The sequence below is a fragment of the Fomitopsis serialis genome, assembly GCF_022376445.1.
Source record: "Fomitopsis serialis strain Sig1Antser10 chromosome Unknown B0H18scaffold_110, whole genome shotgun sequence".
Taxonomy (NCBI): Eukaryota; Fungi; Basidiomycota; class Agaricomycetes; order Polyporales; family Fomitopsidaceae; genus Fomitopsis; species Fomitopsis serialis.
The window spans coordinates 18,623-36,165 of record NW_025955070.1 but is presented as its reverse complement, the minus strand read 5'-3'; the positions used below and the strand labels follow the sequence as shown (position 1 = coordinate 36,165).

The 17,543-nt window shown below is 55.6% G+C and overlaps 8 protein-coding genes across 8 annotated transcripts; 4 read left to right on the top strand and 4 right to left on the bottom strand.

The window, feature by feature from the left end:
• Positions 1 to 344: 344 nt before the first annotated feature.
• Positions 345 to 2,355, bottom strand: B0H18DRAFT_1123930 (uncharacterized protein; the record flags this gene model as incomplete). Its single annotated transcript, XM_048034774.1, has 3 exons — positions 345 to 1,593; positions 1,651 to 1,724; positions 2,233 to 2,355. The coding sequence occupies 3 exons, from the start codon at positions 2,353 to 2,355 to the stop codon at positions 345 to 347; spliced, it is 1,446 nt and encodes a 481-aa protein (XP_047887947.1).
• B0H18DRAFT_1036642 (uncharacterized protein) lies at positions 2,241 to 3,036 on the bottom strand. Its single transcript, XM_048030368.1, has one exon. The coding sequence runs from the start codon at positions 2,915 to 2,917 to the stop codon at positions 2,465 to 2,467; it is 453 nt and encodes a 150-aa protein (XP_047887946.1). The 5' UTR covers positions 2,918 to 3,036; the 3' UTR covers positions 2,241 to 2,464.
• Positions 3,037 to 3,229: 193 nt separating this feature from the next.
• On the top strand, positions 3,230 to 4,446 carry B0H18DRAFT_1107469 (uncharacterized protein; the record flags this gene model as incomplete). Its single annotated transcript, XM_048032714.1, has 3 exons — positions 3,230 to 3,774; positions 3,846 to 4,093; positions 4,159 to 4,446. 3 exons carry the CDS (start codon positions 3,230 to 3,232, stop codon positions 4,365 to 4,367), a joined length of 1,002 nt encoding a protein of 333 aa, XP_047887945.1. The 3' UTR covers positions 4,368 to 4,446.
• Positions 4,447 to 4,553: 107 nt separating this feature from the next.
• Positions 4,554 to 5,357, top strand: B0H18DRAFT_56241 (uncharacterized protein). Its single transcript, XM_048038613.1, has 2 exons — positions 4,554 to 4,956; positions 5,009 to 5,357. Exons 1-2 carry the CDS (start codon positions 4,733 to 4,735, stop codon positions 5,175 to 5,177), a joined length of 393 nt encoding a protein of 130 aa, XP_047887944.1. The 5' UTR covers positions 4,554 to 4,732; the 3' UTR covers positions 5,178 to 5,357.
• Positions 5,358 to 8,082: 2,725 nt separating this feature from the next.
• On the bottom strand, positions 8,083 to 9,251 carry B0H18DRAFT_1036630 (uncharacterized protein). Its single transcript, XM_048030367.1, has 3 exons — positions 8,728 to 9,251; positions 8,385 to 8,653; positions 8,083 to 8,327 (listed from the first exon to the last, which is right to left on the bottom strand). The coding sequence occupies exons 1-3, from the start codon at positions 9,171 to 9,173 to the stop codon at positions 8,128 to 8,130; spliced, it is 915 nt and encodes a 304-aa protein (XP_047887943.1). The 5' UTR covers positions 9,174 to 9,251; the 3' UTR covers positions 8,083 to 8,127.
• A 674-nt stretch (positions 9,252 to 9,925) lies between these two features.
• Positions 9,926 to 11,757, top strand: B0H18DRAFT_56144 (uncharacterized protein). Its single transcript, XM_048038609.1, has 4 exons — positions 9,926 to 10,348; positions 10,406 to 10,893; positions 10,949 to 11,587; positions 11,653 to 11,757. Exons 1-3 carry the CDS (start codon positions 10,132 to 10,134, stop codon positions 11,300 to 11,302), a joined length of 1,059 nt encoding a protein of 352 aa, XP_047887942.1. The 5' UTR covers positions 9,926 to 10,131; the 3' UTR covers positions 11,303 to 11,587; positions 11,653 to 11,757.
• A 327-nt stretch (positions 11,758 to 12,084) lies between these two features.
• B0H18DRAFT_56103 (Alpha/Beta hydrolase protein) lies at positions 12,085 to 13,494 on the top strand. Its single transcript, XM_048038608.1, has 3 exons — positions 12,085 to 12,185; positions 12,251 to 12,427; positions 12,486 to 13,494. Exons 2-3 carry the CDS (start codon positions 12,262 to 12,264, stop codon positions 13,325 to 13,327), a joined length of 1,008 nt encoding a protein of 335 aa, XP_047887941.1. The 5' UTR covers positions 12,085 to 12,185; positions 12,251 to 12,261; the 3' UTR covers positions 13,328 to 13,494.
• Positions 13,495 to 13,620: 126 nt separating this feature from the next.
• B0H18DRAFT_1036617 (uncharacterized protein) lies at positions 13,621 to 16,327 on the bottom strand. The gene is made up of 22 exons (XM_048030366.1): positions 16,250 to 16,327; positions 15,905 to 16,184; positions 15,770 to 15,848; positions 15,690 to 15,703; positions 15,597 to 15,633; positions 15,484 to 15,545; positions 15,405 to 15,414; positions 15,329 to 15,349; positions 15,244 to 15,269; positions 15,171 to 15,196; positions 15,068 to 15,111; positions 14,990 to 15,014; positions 14,912 to 14,923; positions 14,834 to 14,852; positions 14,737 to 14,776; positions 14,576 to 14,679; positions 14,468 to 14,527; positions 14,388 to 14,415; positions 14,260 to 14,329; positions 14,177 to 14,201; positions 13,996 to 14,127; positions 13,621 to 13,927 (listed from the first exon to the last, which is right to left on the bottom strand). The coding sequence occupies exons 2-22, from the start codon at positions 16,138 to 16,140 to the stop codon at positions 13,732 to 13,734; spliced, it is 1,266 nt and encodes a 421-aa protein (XP_047887940.1). The 5' UTR covers positions 16,141 to 16,184; positions 16,250 to 16,327; the 3' UTR covers positions 13,621 to 13,731.
• Between the last annotated feature and the right edge of the window lie 1,216 nt (positions 16,328 to 17,543).

The following is a 17,543-nucleotide window of genomic DNA, read 5'->3' as shown; positions in this document are numbered from 1 at the left end:
GACGCGTACCAGAGGCTTCGACGGCAGAGTCGTCCACCACGCGTTGCTTGCACTTGTTTGCACGAAAACACATTGCCCCAGGCCCCGCTCATTCCAATGTACTTGCCAGTGGACTGACGATAAGTAACATGAGCTCAACGCGGAAATATGGTTCAAGCGACTCGTCTTGCAGTGATCATTTTGCATGTTGGCGGAGAGATTCAAACTATCCCGACAGAACATGTGCAAGCGCCGTAATCACTGTACTTGGCCTGTTTCCTCAGCTCTCAGCACATACGGTAACCGTGACATCACGCTCTACTTGGACAAAACAGAATTGACATGATGAAGCACGTATGAATGTCCTATACCACACCGTCGACCCAAGACCTCCAATGTCCTGCCTCGCTACCCATACCAGGTTGTGCAGCATGGGACATAGCGGACTTGTTAGAAATGGTACTCCCGACATCGGCATGGCGTGAGCCGACATGGAGGAGCGCATCCCAGCTATCCACATCCTTCGTTTCGATAGGTCCAAGGATCGTCGACGACAGACCAGTGACCACGATATCGTAGCACCCAGGATCAACGGTGGTGGACTCGTCATCACGACGTGCTCCGTGTAGGCTGGTCCGCCTCTCGATACTGAAACTCCCTTCGTCATGCTCCACAAACGGTGCAAACAGGATGCGCACAAGGGGTTTTGACGCAACCCGACCTGCATCCCAGATCCCGAGGTCGTATGGATCCATGGCAGCAAACATCCCGTCGAGATCCTCTGTCCGTCTGCTCTGAGTCGTCTTGAAGAGTACGAGATGAAGGGCCTCAGACGTCGCGTCGAACCCATCTGTCATCGTCAAGACAGCGTCTACGCCACATCCGTGACTCGCGCATTGGGGCGCAGCGCCGCGGGCCAGGAGTGCGAGGAGGTACTTCGCTCGGAGGACGTCAGGCTGTACGGAGATGAAGTGATTGAAGTGCACGTTGCAGTTCTGGAAGTCTGCGTGAAAGCGACGGATGGTTTCCGCCTGATGACGTTCGCTCGCAGTCGCATAGGAGTGTCCCTCGTGGTCGAACGCAACTTCGAATGGCTTGAAGAGCTTTCGAAAGAAAGCCGTTGACGACATCAAGCGGCGGTTCTCTTTTTCGTCAACCGGGCAGCGGGGAAGGCCATTAGGGAGCGGGTCTCCAACCGCAGCGTCGCGCGCCGCGATCAAAAGCGCCTGCAGGACCACGTCGCCCTGTTGTCCCACTCCGATCGAGAAAGCATCAAAGATGGCTCTAAGAGCCTGCGGAGTGTCCATGGACCGTATGCGCATCGCATAGTAGGCAGCCTCGGCGAGTAGAGGCTCTGACGGAGCTACCGAGACTAAATCGCCGGACGTCGGGTCGAACGCGAGGCATATACGCAGGTGGTGCTGGATCTGTTCCTGCTCTGCGCGTTGTTCCGACGGCGTTACGGAGACCAGCGGTAGAGCCAGGCGGTGCGACAGGCACGCAAACGTCTGCGCGTCGGTCGACGGGCCGTCAAGGTGGTCGGAATTCAGCAGTAGGCGAGCCGCGATGTCGATCAGTTCCTCCCGCACCCCGACATCCCAGAGACGACCGAACCTGTGAGACGTGATGGTTCTGTCAACTACGGGATGCATGGAATCATGAGATACGCACGCGGGTCGGCCTAGATGTGCCATGTACTCGTTACTAACCACGCGTCGAAGGGAGAAGCCGGCAACGGATATCCTCTGTGCCAAGATATCAAACCCAAGATTTGTGAAAGGTCGTGTGCGTGACAGATCCTCTCCAATGGACTTAGGCCGCACGGGGCGCAACACGTCTCCGGGTGTACTCGATAAAAGTACGAAAAAGACGGACATACGCGTCAAACGGCAGATAACTTCAATCCCGACGCATGATGACTTGTCGATTCTTCTGTATACGTACCCGTCTTCGTGTTCTGTACCCGCGTCCTGTAGTATGGGTTCTGCGTTGTCGATGGCAACGAGAAACAGCGGCGGCTGTCTCCGAGAGCCTGCGCTTCCGGTCACGCCAGTTGTACCGCGCATGGAGACATCTGTAAGATACCCTTCCAGTTGGCAACACGCTACTATGGGGGATAACGCTCGAGAAGCCGCTTTTCTTTGGTGCTCCTTGGACCGAGGTATGGATAACGGCCCAACAGTTCCGGGTAGCGTTCTTGCTGCACAAACGACTGTCGATAATGCGGAGCACATACGCAGTGGCAGTACGTACCTTTAAAAGCGCTTTGGCGTATTCAATCACATCAGCATAGAAGCGTTCTCGATAGTCGTTGAATCGATCGTCCGGCGGAACATCGTGCATCTTCTTGTTGAAGGATCTCAGCAGCGCGTCCATCCCCGAGGCACATTCTTCCGTAAAATCACGTCCCAGTACAAGAAGAGTATGCTGAAACAGAGCCTGGAGGAACGCACTACAGCGGTCAAAGGCAGTCCCGTATCTGGTGTCATCTTTGAGCCATCGAAGGACGCAATAGTCCGGAGGAGGATGCAGATCTGGACGGAACATCAGGTGTGCAGTGGGACCGTGGTGGCTGCGGGAGAGTATCTCTACCTGAGGACAAGTAGGTCTTTCCCAGTCGATCTACATGCTTATATCCTAGGGAGACAGGGATGACGAACATGTTATCGGAAAGTGCACGTATCATGGATGACTTCCCCGTCCCGGCGGATTGTACAACTGTTAGAAATGGTTCACAAGTTGACCCGCGCCATGTACAGTATCCCTGCAGCTCATGCAAGAGATTCATATGGTATTCTCCTACATAGTTTCCATTCCATGTAGCCTGTGCATGATCGTAAGCTGGTATTGGGATTTTACGGTCAACACCACGATGCTGTTTCAAGTGTGAGCAGTTATGCTCACCGACGTCAAGTATGTGACGGTCATCCATTGACATAGTTCCGACGAGTTTTCCCGGAAGCGACACTCACGGCAGACCAGTGGAATGCGCCGCCGTAGAACAGTCGCATATACAACACAGCTCAAGTTGGACAGTAGGCGGTGTTCGTAGACAAGTACTGACGCGGCAGCAAGCGCCCGTTTGCAACGCGGCAGTGACCGTAGATTCAGATCTAGAACGGATCTGAACGGATCCGCGGATTCATCCCTCGATACCAAACAAAACAGTGTCTCCTCATACATATTGGTCTCCTCCGCTAAGTGCTTACTTTGCTATCACTGGCTTCCCAAAGTCCTGGTATCTCGAGTCATGACTAATACCTGGCCACCACCTGTCGAAATTTTGGCGGTGTACTACTCGCCTGACGAAGCCCTCATCCCGAACACTCTGTCTGCTATCATGAATACAGCCACGGAAGATGAGGACGTAAGAATGGCTCTCCAGTGTATGAGTCTTGTCCAGACTCCGAGAGCGGGTCCTGACGACATGCACGTCGACTCGGACAGCGTTCAAATGCTGCACGATCTACTCGACCTCTCCGATGAATCGTTGCCGCAACGATTTCATACTTCGCGGGACTCGTATAATGTCCTCTACTTGCACAAGCTGAAGTCCGACGGCAGCAAAGTGGTGTGTAAGATCGCGACAGACTGTGACGGAGAGAAGTTGTTGCGACATGAGGCTGGATTTTACGAGGACAAAGTTCTCGCCCCGTTTCGTGGCAAGGAGATCCCCAACTACTTCGGATTCTTTGAAGGAGAGTGGGGTGCCGGCGGCAAGATAACATGTCTGGTGCTGGAGCACTGCGGGGTTGCGTTGTCGAGCGAGCTGCATAAGCAGACACTATCATTCAGGTATGAGGGCATCAACTACGAGTACACGAATTGAGCTGACGACAATTTGGCTGCTGTGACGGCGTCGACAGGAAGGCAACCGTTAGGGCCGTTGAGAAGTTGCACAAGAACGCCGGCGTGTCGAGAGGAAGTGAATACGAGCACGAGAATGTCATACGCAGGCCGAATGGACAGCCTTGCCTTGTGGACTTCGCACATGCACGTCGAGGGCACAAATGTTCAACCGAGCCAATTGACTGTGACTACGTGCAGGCAGCTCCGTACGAAAGCTGTCAAGAGCTGGAAGAGGTCGCCGAGGATGCATGGGCATGGGTATTTCGTCAGTGTGGCATGTTCTCTCAGTGACTGTTAACCTTCCTCATATCGGGACTTCTATGTTTTCAGATAAGGTCTCCGTACCAGCTCTTGGGATTTCGATGAAGTATGACAAGGATAGGACGGCGGAGCAATATTGGTCCCAACATAAACGACCTGTGTTACACCGGAAGGTACCCGACGAGGAGGGCGTGGCACAGATAGAGAAGGCCCTCAAGGAGTGGGAAGAGGATCTCAAATGCAGGTTAGATCATCTGGCTGAACTGCGCGATGAGTAGGGCAGTTTAGCCTGAGGTCACGTCGCATGCTGTGTATAGACACTAAAGCTGTAAAGGGCGAATCAAACAAATACGGGCTTCATTTCCAAGCGTGAGCGATGCCAGCGTGGTAGGGCTCCTTACCTACTGCTGCGTAGAATCGACGGTAAAGACTGCAAGTAATCGACTCTGATCTTGCTCGACATTCGCGACGCGGGTGTGTTAGCCATCACGTGAGCGTTTCTCGACGCGTGGGTTCCGCGGCCTGAGCCTGCTCCATTCAGCCTTAGTCCATCCTCACCCTCACCTTTCATCCTTCGTCGCGCGACTGCACGCCAACCCTCTCCCCGTCGAGACTGCCGGGGCGGAATCCCCACTCAGAGCTCATGCCCATAGTACAATTTGCGCCGTTCTCGTCTCTCGTCCAACCGGCATTCTGGCACGCGCTCACGGACTTCAAGATCGATGTGCTCCGGCTCTCTGACGATGCCATAACGATCCATGGCTCGTATGCCGCCGGTCGATCCGTCAAGGATCGCGAGTCTGGCGCCGAAATAGCGCTCGGATGTAATCTCACAGTCGGGGGCGAGTCGTTCTCGAAGGCGGATAAGTGAGTGGCGGAACTGTATCCCTCGAGTGGACGCATGACCTGTGTTTTGCAGACCACCAGCTCATTCAGCGTTGGTGACTGGCGTGTTCAAGAACTACAATACCGTCGAAGAGTTCAAAGCAGCAGACAAGACCGCGCTGTTTGCACAAGTGTCGGACGAGGTACGTGTTCGTTCCACTCTGAGTCTCTCCCACTGCCAATGGACCTACGCGCATATATGATGTATGTGGGATTGTACTGCGTCGTCAATCGCTGCGTCATCCAATGAGTTGAGGATCGCGATGAGCTAGATCCCCTGGGTTTTCGGGTAGCATCACGGCGATGAGCGCATGGATCCTCGCTCTCATGTCTGGACGCACGGAACCACCGCAATGAGTTTGTACCAGTCACAAATTCGCAGTTCTCGTGGCGTCGCCGGGCCAGCAAGACTTGGAGCGCGAGCACTACCAAGGAGACTACGGACGTCGTACTCCTTGTGTCTTCTGCAGCGTTAGTGTCCGCTACCTTGATAACAACCTGAGCACTGGTTCGTACTGTTCGCCAGCCCGGGTGAGACAGCGGCAGTGTCAGTAATGCTTCCTTGTTTCCGTTGTTGACATGTTGGCGAGGAAGGCGAGTGAGCAGCTGCAGGCTAGTCCCTGCATGTGAATGATTCAGTAACCTCACATGTGCACGCCCAACCGACGATCTCTGCCTGACAACTGCTCTTCATAGATCTGGAAGACCATAACGGCAGACCGGACGACGGCGCGGCTCAACCACTTTCTGCTCATCACCTTCGCGGATCTCAAGAAGTACAAGTACTACTACTGGTTTGCCTTCCCCGCCTTCGTAGTCAAGCCTGCGTGGGAGATCCAGGAAGACTGGAAGGCCGCGTCAGAAGAGTTCAGCGACTCCTTCGTACGTCGACTGTTGGCTCATGTCATTTCTCATGTGCGCATTGACGAACCACGCATTCAGCTATCTGCGATTGAAGCGACACAACTGGCTGCTCCACGAGCTTTCTTCCTCGTCCGGCCGAAGGCAGGCAGCGACGCGCCCGAGATCGCCCCCGTGGAAGAGTACGACCAATTCTTCGCCAACGTCGCCCCCGAGCAACGCACCATCGCCTTCCTCGACCCCTCCGCGACGCCCTCCAACCCTGGCTGGCCACTGCGCAACCTCCTGACCTACCTCCATACCCTCCACCCAGCACCGTCGTACCGCATCCTATGCTGGCGCGACTCCGAGCGCCCCTCTAGCGCACCGTTCAAGAGCCGCTTCGGCGTCGTCTCCCAGGGTACCGGCGACGTTGCGGTGAAGACGGAGAAGCCCGCAGCGGTGGGCTGGGAGAAGAACGTCCAGGGCAAGCTGGGCCCGCGCGTGGCCGACTTGGCGCCGATGATGGACCCAACGAGGTGAGCTATCCACTCAGATGTGGGGTGAGTTATATGCTCATGCGTGTATGCGCAAGGCTTGCGGACCAGGCCGTAGACCTGAACCTGAAGCTCATGCGGTGGCGCATCCTGCCCGCGCTCGACCTTGAGAAGGTCGCGAACACGCGGTGTCTCCTCTTGGGTGCCGGCACGCTCGGGTGCTATGTGGCGCGCACGCTCATGGTTCGTCGCCCACCATCGGGCATCTGGTATCCTTCTGACATCGTTCATCTGCGACAGGGCTGGGGCGTTCGCACCATCACCTTCGTCGACTCCGCCCGCGTCTCGTTCTCGAACCCCGTCCGCCAGCCGCTGTTCGAGTTCGAGGACTGCCTGAACGGCGGGAAGCCCAAGGCGGCGTGCGCGGCCGAGCGGCTCAAGAAGATCTTCCCCGGCGTCGTACGTACAACCCTGTCCATCTGCCTGCCTTGTCGAGTCTCACACTACCCCCGCGACAGAACTCCTCCGGCCACAACCTAAGCATCCCGATGCCGGGCCACCCGATCCCGCCCGCGTCCGTCGAGCAGGCGAAGAAGGACGTGGCGACGCTCGAGAAGCTCGTGGACGAGCACGACGTCGTCTTCCTGCTCATGGACTCGCGCGAGAGCCGGTGGCTCCCGACCGTGATGGGCGCGGCCAAGGGTAAGGTCGTCATGAACGCCGCGCTCGGGTTCGACACCTTCCTCGTCATGCGCCACGGCGTCCGCGCGACGCTCGCGAAGGGGGACCGCCTCGGGTGCTACTACTGCAACGACATCGTCGCGCCTGCGGATGTGCGTGTCGGGTGGCTGCATGCGTCGAGGAAACCTGCTGACCTGATTGTGTGCAGTCGTTGACTGACAGGACGCTCGACCAGATGTGTACCGTCACTAGGCCTGGCCTAGCGTCGATCGCCGCGTCGACCGCGGTGGAGGTGCTCGTCTCGCTCCTGCAGCACCCTGACGGGTACGTTCGCGCACTGCAGTCGTGATCTCATCTCACTGCTCGGGCTTACAGCATCAACGCGCCCGCCCCGCCGCCGCAGAACCAAGGCGGCGAACCCGCGCCGGGGACGGAAGGCGTGTTGGGCATCGTCCCGCACCAGCTCCGCGGCTTCCTCGCGCAGTTCCGGAACATGCCCATCACAGGCGCCGCGTACGACAGGTGCACGGGGTGCAGCGAGACGGTGAGCCCGTGCGGCACAGCGTGCGGCTAGATTCGAGCTGACATGGGCGTGTAGGTCATCAAGGCGTACGAGACGGAGGGCTTCGGGATGCTCCTGAAGGCGTTCAACGAACAGGGCTTCCTCGAGACCTTGACGGGGCTCGACAAGCTGTATGATGAGGGCGAGGCGGCGCTCGAGGCTGTCGGGTGGGACGAGGATGAGGGCGAGGACGACTTTTGATGGATCTCATGTCAATGATAACGACGGAATGCGAAGAAGGCTGGTCGGAATGTAAGTCAGTGTTGTACTCATACCCGTCGCAGTGTAACGTTCGCCCACATGTATGTTTGCTATACCCTGTATCGATTGCTTCACGTTGCTTTGAGTGCACGTATAGATGCGAATAGATGTGACGAGATATGTGCCGCGGGCTCAGCCAAGGTTGTTTCCCGCATCTCGAGACGCGTCGAACCTATCGTATATCACCTGATCTGATCATAAGAGCCTCCGTGTACTCATTACGAACGCTTCCAGCGCCGGCGTGTGTGGCTGTTCAGGGAAGTGAGCTATATGCGCCTCAAAACAGGACTCCTGGGCAGCTGGAAGGTTGCCTTATTCATCGCGCTCCACTGCATCGAATAACTCTTTTCTGTCGTTCATCATCGTCTCGTACTCCTCGATAGCTTTTGCTATCAGCGCGAGACCTTCTTCCCTAGTGGTCTTCATGATGTCGTCGACACTCTCCCAGTAACTCTCCAACGGCTCTCCAGTGTAGTACAACGGCGTCCCCAGCTTCGGGACCTGGAGCATCGCTGAAAACGGATAGACATCGTCAATATGAGATGGTCCCAGGCGCTCGAGTGCAGATGTAGACTGACTGTTGTACCACGCCCATGCATCTTCAGCGACGGCCCGCAGCTCTCCACATAATGGATAAAGGCCTCGAGGAGGAGACGGGATGTCAAACTCGATTTTCGGGCTCCTGCATGACTCGAAGTGGTAGCGTGCGCTGGAGAAGTCGACTATGCAAGGCTGGCCAGTCGGCCGACGTATTATATCCTTGGACTCGTAGAATCCGCCCTTTATGATATTGACCGGCCGCGAGTGCAGCTTCTCGAAGGCCCTCACGGCTGCCTCTCTGTCGAGTCATCGCCACAGCGACGAAGAGATGATGAGGCTCGGGCGTTGGACTGGGAGAGGACGGTCTCGTACCTGAACGATCTCTTCTGGTTCCGCAGCGCACTCGGCAACGCATCCCCACAGTACTCCAGCACCAGGCACGTCGCTGCATCGTCTTCCGAACCTCTTTGAAAGAGTCCATAGTAGTTCGGCATCTCGCTGCCTCGAAGCACGGCGGTCGCTTGGGCTTCGTAGAACTTAGCCTCATGGCGCAGTCTCTCCCCTCCGCTGCTCCCCACGGCCATCTTACAGACGACCTTGCTTGCATCAGACCTCAGCTTGTGCAAGTAGAGGGTGTTCTTCGTTTCGTGTGAGTAGTGAAAGTGGTGTGGAAGCGAGGAGTCGGAGATGTGAAGCAAATCGTGCAGCATTTGACCACCGCGGCCGTCAGAGTCTGCGCCCTGAGGTGGGACGAGACGCATGTACTGAAATACCTTCCTCAGATATTCATCTTGGAGCTGGCGCTGGGTCTTATCCATACGTATGAGACCGCGGAGAGTACTTGTCAGGAAATGGGAAACAAGACGGTGCACGCTCAGCGAGTGCTGCACAGTGGCACGTGGAACGTTGATCGAGACTACCGCATGTTCGTGTTGCGTTCAAGCTCGGACATCATGGCCACTCCTCCGGATCCCAGGCAAGACAGCGTCGCCGACGACATTCGCACCCTTACCACCATCTTGCATCGCATTCGCCCTCATCTAGCCAGTCCCGCCACCGCACAGACCCTTGTTCTGCCCAAGTCGCTGCAGAGCACCGCCCGGCTGTACAACCACATCGCCACCGTCCTTACCACTGGACGAGAGAAAAGGGATTGTGGGGGTGCTGCAGTGCGAGCCATCTCTCTGACTGGGGCTGTCTCGAAAAGCCATGGAGCCTCAATCGTAGTGTCCTCCGACGAGGATGAGACAGAGACGTCTCAGAATCCTCGGCCCGCAGCCAAGGGTGCACATCGCTCTAATAACCCGCAGGGGGCAATCGCTATAAGCCTCTCGAATCCGAGGGGACACGGCCCAGCTGAGTGAGTGCGTTCAAATTGACACTTTGTCACGCCGTTGTGTGATAGAGAGTTGCTGCAATTCAAGGGGCGCTGCGAGAGACCTCTGTGACAACGTTACAGAGTTGTTGGAGGCGTTGCCATTATCCGGGCAGGAATTCCAGCTCTTTGTCATACATCGTTCTCTTCCCAAAATTCGCCATCGTGTCAAGCTCGAGCGCACTTTCTGGAAGAAGGATTCACTTGGAGCGATCCTCCATGGTTGGGGACCCCAGCCAGGCGACTCTTTAATCGACGGCCTCTGGTTTCCCCTTGTCCTCACCTTAGCAGAAGTGTTCGAACAAACAGTCCCGTGTCCGTTGCAGATCCGAACATCCGATGAAGGTTGTCACCGCAAGGAATGGCTCTGTGATGCCGCAGGTGCCGCAAACTGGCTCAGGATGATACGAAACGCCTTTGTAAAGACCGTCCGTGACGTTGAGGACGCGGTTGGAGCGAAGCTGGAGGATACCGCCACCATGGCCGCGGCGGTCAACATGTCGAGGCTCAATGCCATGCTCTGCAACGAAGGTACGCAGTACCTGTTCACCTTACCTTCTCTCAAAGAGAGGATTGCATCGGCGACCGTACCTGATGTACGGTTACCATCCTACTTTGGTATGTCGCCCGTCGGTCTGTCGTCTTTCCGTCGCTCCTTAACCCGGCCTGATGCAGCACAATCGCACCCCCGCGTCAATCTGCTGAACGACGATCGCGCCTCTTCTGTACAAGTCTTGGAAGCTATGGATGAAGTCAGCACCGACAGCGGTGAGGAGAGTGAAGACACCACAGCAAGTTTCGCCCTTCGCTATATGCGCTCCATCGTGGCGTGGGTTCCCGCCTCGAGGTCCGTCCACAGCAATCTGTCCAAGTTGGTGCGGAGCAGCATACCCGCGACGATCCACGTGGTGAACAGCCCGCCTCCCGTGCCTTCGTCGGTGTCGCCACTCGACGTAATCGCGAGGAATCTGCCCGCCGCACCGGAAGGACACACCCGAGCAAAGGCGCGTGTCATTATGGAGGAGCTGGGGATTCCGGAGCAGGTCAGGGGTGCGGTGCACTCGGAGGCCGCGTTGATGGCGTTCATCCATCGCGCCCGGGACCGGGGCGAAGGATCGCTCGTCTCCAGCCCCGCCGCTCACGACCTCGACGACGCTCTCCAGGTAGGTTCTCGTGTATCTTTCTATTTGCGCGACTGAGCGAGCTCTCTGCCACGAGGGAACTACGGGCGTCATCGGCTCCGCGGTGAAGTGTTGCTGGTGCTGCGCCTGGCTCGCAGAGCATCTCGCTCGCCACACGGATCCGCACCAGACGTTCACGTTCAAGTTCCACGTCGCGGGATCTCATGGCAGGATCGGCCCTTGGGCGCCGCCAACCGGCGTGCCGTCTGCGGTCTTGGAGGAGCTGAGGACGGTACTCCAGGAGAAGTTGAGTTCCGCACTCAAGCTCAAGACCTATGATCCGAAGGCCGAGGGGGTAGCGTCTGATAGGCGACACGGCGGACCGGCGTCCACAACTACGGACGAAGAGATTTTCATGTCGTATGCTTCGAACCCTGCCCATGACGAATGAACTAGTTTGCACAACTTGCCCGAGACAGACGAGGAGGGCGGGATCACGGATTCACGCTGCAAGACGTCTCACTGACATAGCCGACAGCCCGTTGAGCCACCGCGCTCTTCTCCAGCCCGTGGCCGCTGAGGTACGAATACCTGGAGCGCTGTCGCTCCGACGACCACATTTCGTGGAACCTCTATGGTCTTTACGCGTCTCGCCCGAGCCTCCGAGAGATCTGTGCCACGCGTGCCGTCTCAGCGTCCCGCTCCAGTGCGCTGGAAATGGATAGCCATCGTCAATGTGAGACGTTCCCAGTTGGCACTCGAACGCAGACGTATACTGACTGTCTGTCGACTCATGCGCAGGCATAATCAACGACGGTACGCCTCACCCGATGCAACGCGGACCTGATCTTTGGCTCCGGAGAGGGTTGTCGTCGAATCTATAGGTCCGCGCCTCGGCAACACCCGTTACGCATGGACCCACAATGCGCTCAAACTATGTAGATATCACTTGCCGTGACTAGCATATGAAGTTGTTGGTTGAGTTACTTATGCAAGGTGAGTGCTGTAGTAGAAGACTAGTTTTGAGTGGTCATGACCGACGCCAGTGCCGCGCGGCTGTCGGTCCATCAATGCCCGAGTGGCAAGAATCCTTCACCCAACCCTCGTCCGAGTCACCATGACTCTGATAGTGCTCCTGCCGATAAGCGACTGCGTCGCTGCTGACAAGGGGTCGCATCGCGCCATCGGTCTGATCTCATTATGCTCACTCATACGGGCTCAAGCGTCCGCGTCAATAGTATCTCAGGATGCCGCATATAAGAATTGCATGTACTACATCCTCGACAGCTAACACATCATTCCCCAACAGGTCGTCCAGGTCTTACCATCCACAGGTGAGTGACTGTTCATACATGACAGCGAATTCACTGAGATCAATATGATTTGCCTCTCCTCTCAGTACCGCACGCAATGCTGACTGTCACTTACTCTCGTGTCGGTTCACTTGACATAAAGCTCGACATCGAAGTACCAGCGCATCCGAACTCTGGTGCCCTACCAGCAGTCATATATTTCCATGGCGGTGGGATGGTCGCAGGCTCTCGCAGAGACGCTCTGTTCCCGGAGTGGTTCAGAGGTACGTGCAGGCACTGTGCAGTAAGCCGGACGTTCTCAACCTTGCTCTGCCTATGCAGAGTCGGTGCTAAAGCGCGGCTTCATCTTCGTGGCGGCTGATTATCGACTCGTTCATCCGTGCACCGGCTTCGACATCGTCGAGGATGTGAAGATGCTCTTCAGATTCCTCGGGGACGAGTCTTTCTCGACGAGGCATCTCCCCGACGGTATGTCGCTCGACACGGCCCGCATCGCGGTCGCGGGATTCTCAGGCGGAGGCTACCCCGCTCGCGCTACGGGCATCTACGCGAGCCCCAAACCAAAAGCCGCCCTCTTGTACTTCGCACAAGGAGGCGACATGCTCAGCGACCAGTGGGTCGCAGTCAAGGACCACCCCATGCCCGTCTACGGTGCCGCAGTCCCTCCCGACCCAGAGATGCGCGCCCAGCTCGCAGGTGGGCTGCCTCCCATCGCTGACGCGCCGTTCCAGCTGCGGGGAAACGGGTCTCTACTTGATCCCGACGGGCGATGGTACTTCTGCCCGTACTGGTTCAGGACAGGGGATTTCCTGGACAACCTCCTCGGCGAACCCATGTCTGCGGGGCTGCGCGACCTGCCTGCGTCCGAGAGGCTCGCGGCGGTCCCTGAGCACCTGCGTCCTGCGCTTCTGGAGGCGCAGCTCGACGCGACGTTCCCGCCGACGTTCCTCGTGCATGGCCTGGCCGACGGTGTGGTGTTGCCGTCGGAGTCGCAGGCGACCTACGACCGGTTGAGCGAGCTTGGCGTTAGGGTGGAATTGATCATGGTCCCGAATGCGGACCACATCCTGCTGAGTACGGCAAACTTAGCGGTACTGGCAGATGGTGCGGCCGAGGCGCAGGAGAAGGGCATGGACTTCGCCGAGCACGAACTCAGAGCATGATAGGTTGCCATTACACCAGAGTTCCACGTACGACATGTAACATGTCATGTCGCCTTATCCTCTGTAGTGAAGCCATCAAACAGTTCTCGAGCGAGGAACGGCATCCCCTTCTCGTGAGCCTCAGGTCGCCCAAGAACAGAGCTCAGGCAGCACTATCTACACCGTGAGCAAGGTGGATATGGCGCGAGCTGACAATATATAACACATGCCAGTTATTCTATTCATTTGCTGTGATTTGTCCTAGTCATGCATACCTCGTCATTTTGACTGCCAGGTCGCAGACCTTCTCGGCAGCGACATCGGAGTCATATACCACTGGCATGTGGAACGTGTACGCGAGCCCATATAGACATGTGTGACTCATCACGAAACGACAGCAATATGTCCGTAATACTGAGGAGGTCTTACACAGTGTTGCTCCGACTGAGGGGCTTGTCCGTCAACAAACTCGGGAACAGATGCGCACCGTCCACGGCAGACATTGGCCCGCTATCAAATGTACTCCACTGGCCGTCCACGAGAACTTCCCTGGTAACCAGAATATCGACAACAACAGAGGTGCGTCTGTGTTTAGGTTTCCTTCCGAGCAGTGAGAAGAAGCTATTCAATCAGGAAACAGTATCACTCAGCGCTCCTCCCATATCGACGTACTGACCTCAAAACCGTACCTGGATTCCGGGGAGCCCACGTCTACGGCGTCGCTATTGTTGAGTAGTTCGTCGATGCTCATATCGGGCGGTTTCTCCCACATCATCGAGATAGCTCGTCGTTTCTCCCTCAGATGCTGACGGACGTTCAATCTAGTATAAACTCAGGGCTTCTCTCAGTAGAAGAATGAGTCAAACGTACACTGCAAGTAATGCATTGACGTATACTGGGGCAAGCAGTCGATCAGAACCAGTTTACTGCACATATTTATTGTATCGACTTACCCGTGCATGACGGCTCATGTAAGTGGAACAGGTCCACAATCATATGGACGTCGTGCCATTGTGGGACATACTAGTTGAGTCAGATCGATCAGCGCAGGTGCCTCTGCATGGTTCGTAACTGGACTCACCGTAATGTATTGAACAAACTGGACGACGCTGTGACGAGGAGATCTTGAGCGCGACACCTATTCCACAGTGAAGCACGTACACGATGAGAAGCCCACGGTTGACAGTGTATATGATTAGCTTGGATAGAATAGCATGGGCCCTGTGACCGCTTGAGTATGAGTTCATGAATGGATCGTGAAGACAATACCCGTCGACCGTGTAGGTCTTTGCACCCTGCAAGATAAGACATAAAGAGACAGTGATGTACAGATCAGTAAAGAGCGCGGTGACAGCTTGTACGCTTCCTGATGGCTGCAGTGGTCACGATCGTTTAATATGCTTTACCCACATGAGAGTTGAGATACGTACGATGACGTCCGAGAGTATGATGGGCACGCTCGCGTCTGCGCTGAAGACAGGATGACTATCGTCGACAAAAGCAGAAGGCACTCTGAAAGACGCTTACGTAGTTTCATAAACGAAGACTACACGCGTGAATGCTGTCAGCTGCGACGATGTTCGCGCGAGAGCATCTTCTACGCACCGAAGCCTGCCGCTAAAGTCGCATAGCAGGCGGTTGAGGTACGCGCAATATGACTAGACATTATGACTGAACACGAACCTGCGGAGAGAATTGCAAATGTGGCCTACACACACGGAAATGTGAGTTCACGCTGACCGCGTTAAATGACGTACTCACGGCAACGAATGTCAACACAACGCGGCCACTCTTGTGGGCCATGACTGGAGAAGTGAACAATGAAGCTGTCAGCCGCCTCTGCCGCCGGTGGCAGTTTACTTACGCTTCCAGATGTTATGGATGAAGAAGCTACACGGAGTGTCAGTAACGACCTTGAGGTAACATAACCTACTCACAACTGCACAATGAAGATCACGACAATCTGAAGATTACATGTCAGCGTGGGCATGCTGTGCCTGTGCGCGAATTCGGACTGCTTACTGAGACCACGCAATGGGCTATCTGTCAGACGTTCAGTGAATCCGGAAAGGGCGATGAGAGATTACAAGTGACGTGCCGTGCTTTTCCTGACAGACGTTCATCAGTGCAAAGATAGACCTACCATCTCTATAGGCAATAACGGAGTAGTGTCTCACCCTTGCTGTTCTTCTAGGGACATCGCGTTGGCGTGATTCCGTACCAGATACCACCATTCGTTCTATCGTTGTTGGGTGGTCAGAGTTTCCCTTACAAAGGTCGCGCAACTGACATTCGTCACCAGTACGGCTCTCGTTGTATCCAGTGCCCTGTATCGGTGTCAGATTATCAACTATTATATGAAGACAGCATAGCAACTACGAACCATAATACCCCCACCTGTGATCATCGGTATCCGCATAAGCCGCAGTAGCGCACGTGTCCTCGTCGCAGAGCCTTACACACCAGAATCTTCAGCACGACGCTGTCGCCTGGGTAGTTCCAAAAATAATACAAAGTCTGAGCGAGTGTACACCCGTATACACTGATTCAATCTCAATCAGTTCGCGGTACAGGGAGCAAGGGAACGGCTGAACGTACAGCATAGAGAAGACGATCTCGACGAACACTCCTCCTATGGGGGCCGTATCGGGATATCCATGACTATCACCCATGCCGAAGATAAAATGGGAAGCAGAGAACTTGAACGGGCGTTGGCAGCGCGGGGATGGAGGCGTCAGATATATACTGGTGCAGCCTTGTTGATCAACCCTGTCATTCAGGAACTCCAAGTGGTTGTTGCCTCCGGTTGAGATGAAAGGACGTCTCGTAGCCATGAGCAACCGTGTTATCTTGCGCACGACTTGAAGTGGTCCTACAACTGTCAGTAACAGATCAATCAAATAGAAGGGTGGAATGAAGCGATGACCGTGATATGTCACTTACGGATCGAGTCGTAGACGGCTTACGAACATCTTGAAGTGATCCCCCAGAGCCCGTTTAAAGGGCAACTTCGAACATGGGTCTCCATTTCACGCAGACGCAGACTCGGATGATGTATGAAATTGGAGCGAACAGAGTACGCGTCGCAGTAGTCCTGGAGTTTCACGGCGCTAGATACGACGCCGTGCTGTACCACAGCCCTCAGTTGTCCGAGGGACCTTGACATTGTGAAAAGCAAGGTCGTACGAGCTGCATAGCACGAGTGCAACGTTGCTCGGTCGGCGACTGATCGGCCACAGACACGCGAGTGCGGCGCTGACGTTCAAACGCAAACGCACTCTGATACGGTCACTTCGGTGACTGATCTCGGCCTCTGCGAAAGATGCCCACGTTTCTCGAGTCGCTGCACAGAGATTCTTCTGCTACTCCTGCCAAATGGATTTGGAGTCAGGTCAGATGTTCCATGTTTTGCGCGAACCACATTTGCCCAAAGGAGTTTGCGTCGAAGGGGATGCTCTGGGCGAACTTGTGATTGCACCTGGTGGGAGTATGATCGCATTGACGCATAGCCATGGCATCTGTTTCTCACAGGTTACACGCACCCCGGAATGTCCGTGCGATTACTGGCCATGGACAGACATGGCCGTAGACGTCGTGAGAGCGCAGTGTACAGCAGTGAGCCAGTACTGTCGGCCTTAAGAGGTTTGTATCATACGTGCAAATGGCATTGACATACCTCGCTTGCCTCTTGACTTCCGGAGCCCATTTCTAGGTTTAGACGAGTCATAATTTGCACGTATGAATGAAAGTAAGTCGTGCGTACCTCTTCGCAAAGATAGCACATACACCGACTACGCCATTTGTATCCGCGGTGCGATTATTCACATTACGTACTTTCAGCCACGAGATCGTTCACGCCACGACACTAGGCGTCACAGACACTGATCATCGTGCGGCAGATGAGATAATGCGAATGTCACGAAAGGTCAACGCACTGCCCACCTACCACGTAGTCCGAGCCCCGACAACATCCTCTAGTGAGCCTTGTTCGTGGAATGAAGAATGATGTAGTCTAGGCCCATAGATATCCGGGGGGAAACCGAACGAAGCTTATACAGTCTTGATTCTGTGCGAGGTTTCCTGGCCGCTGAGTGGTTCGTCTCGGAGTTTGCGGCAACAAGTCACAATCAAACTTGAACTATCCGTGCCGTGGCGCGTCATCAGCATTTTGCGACGGTAGGCAGCAGAGTGGCTATGAACGAGCAAACGGAGCTGTCACATGACACCTGTCGAAGTG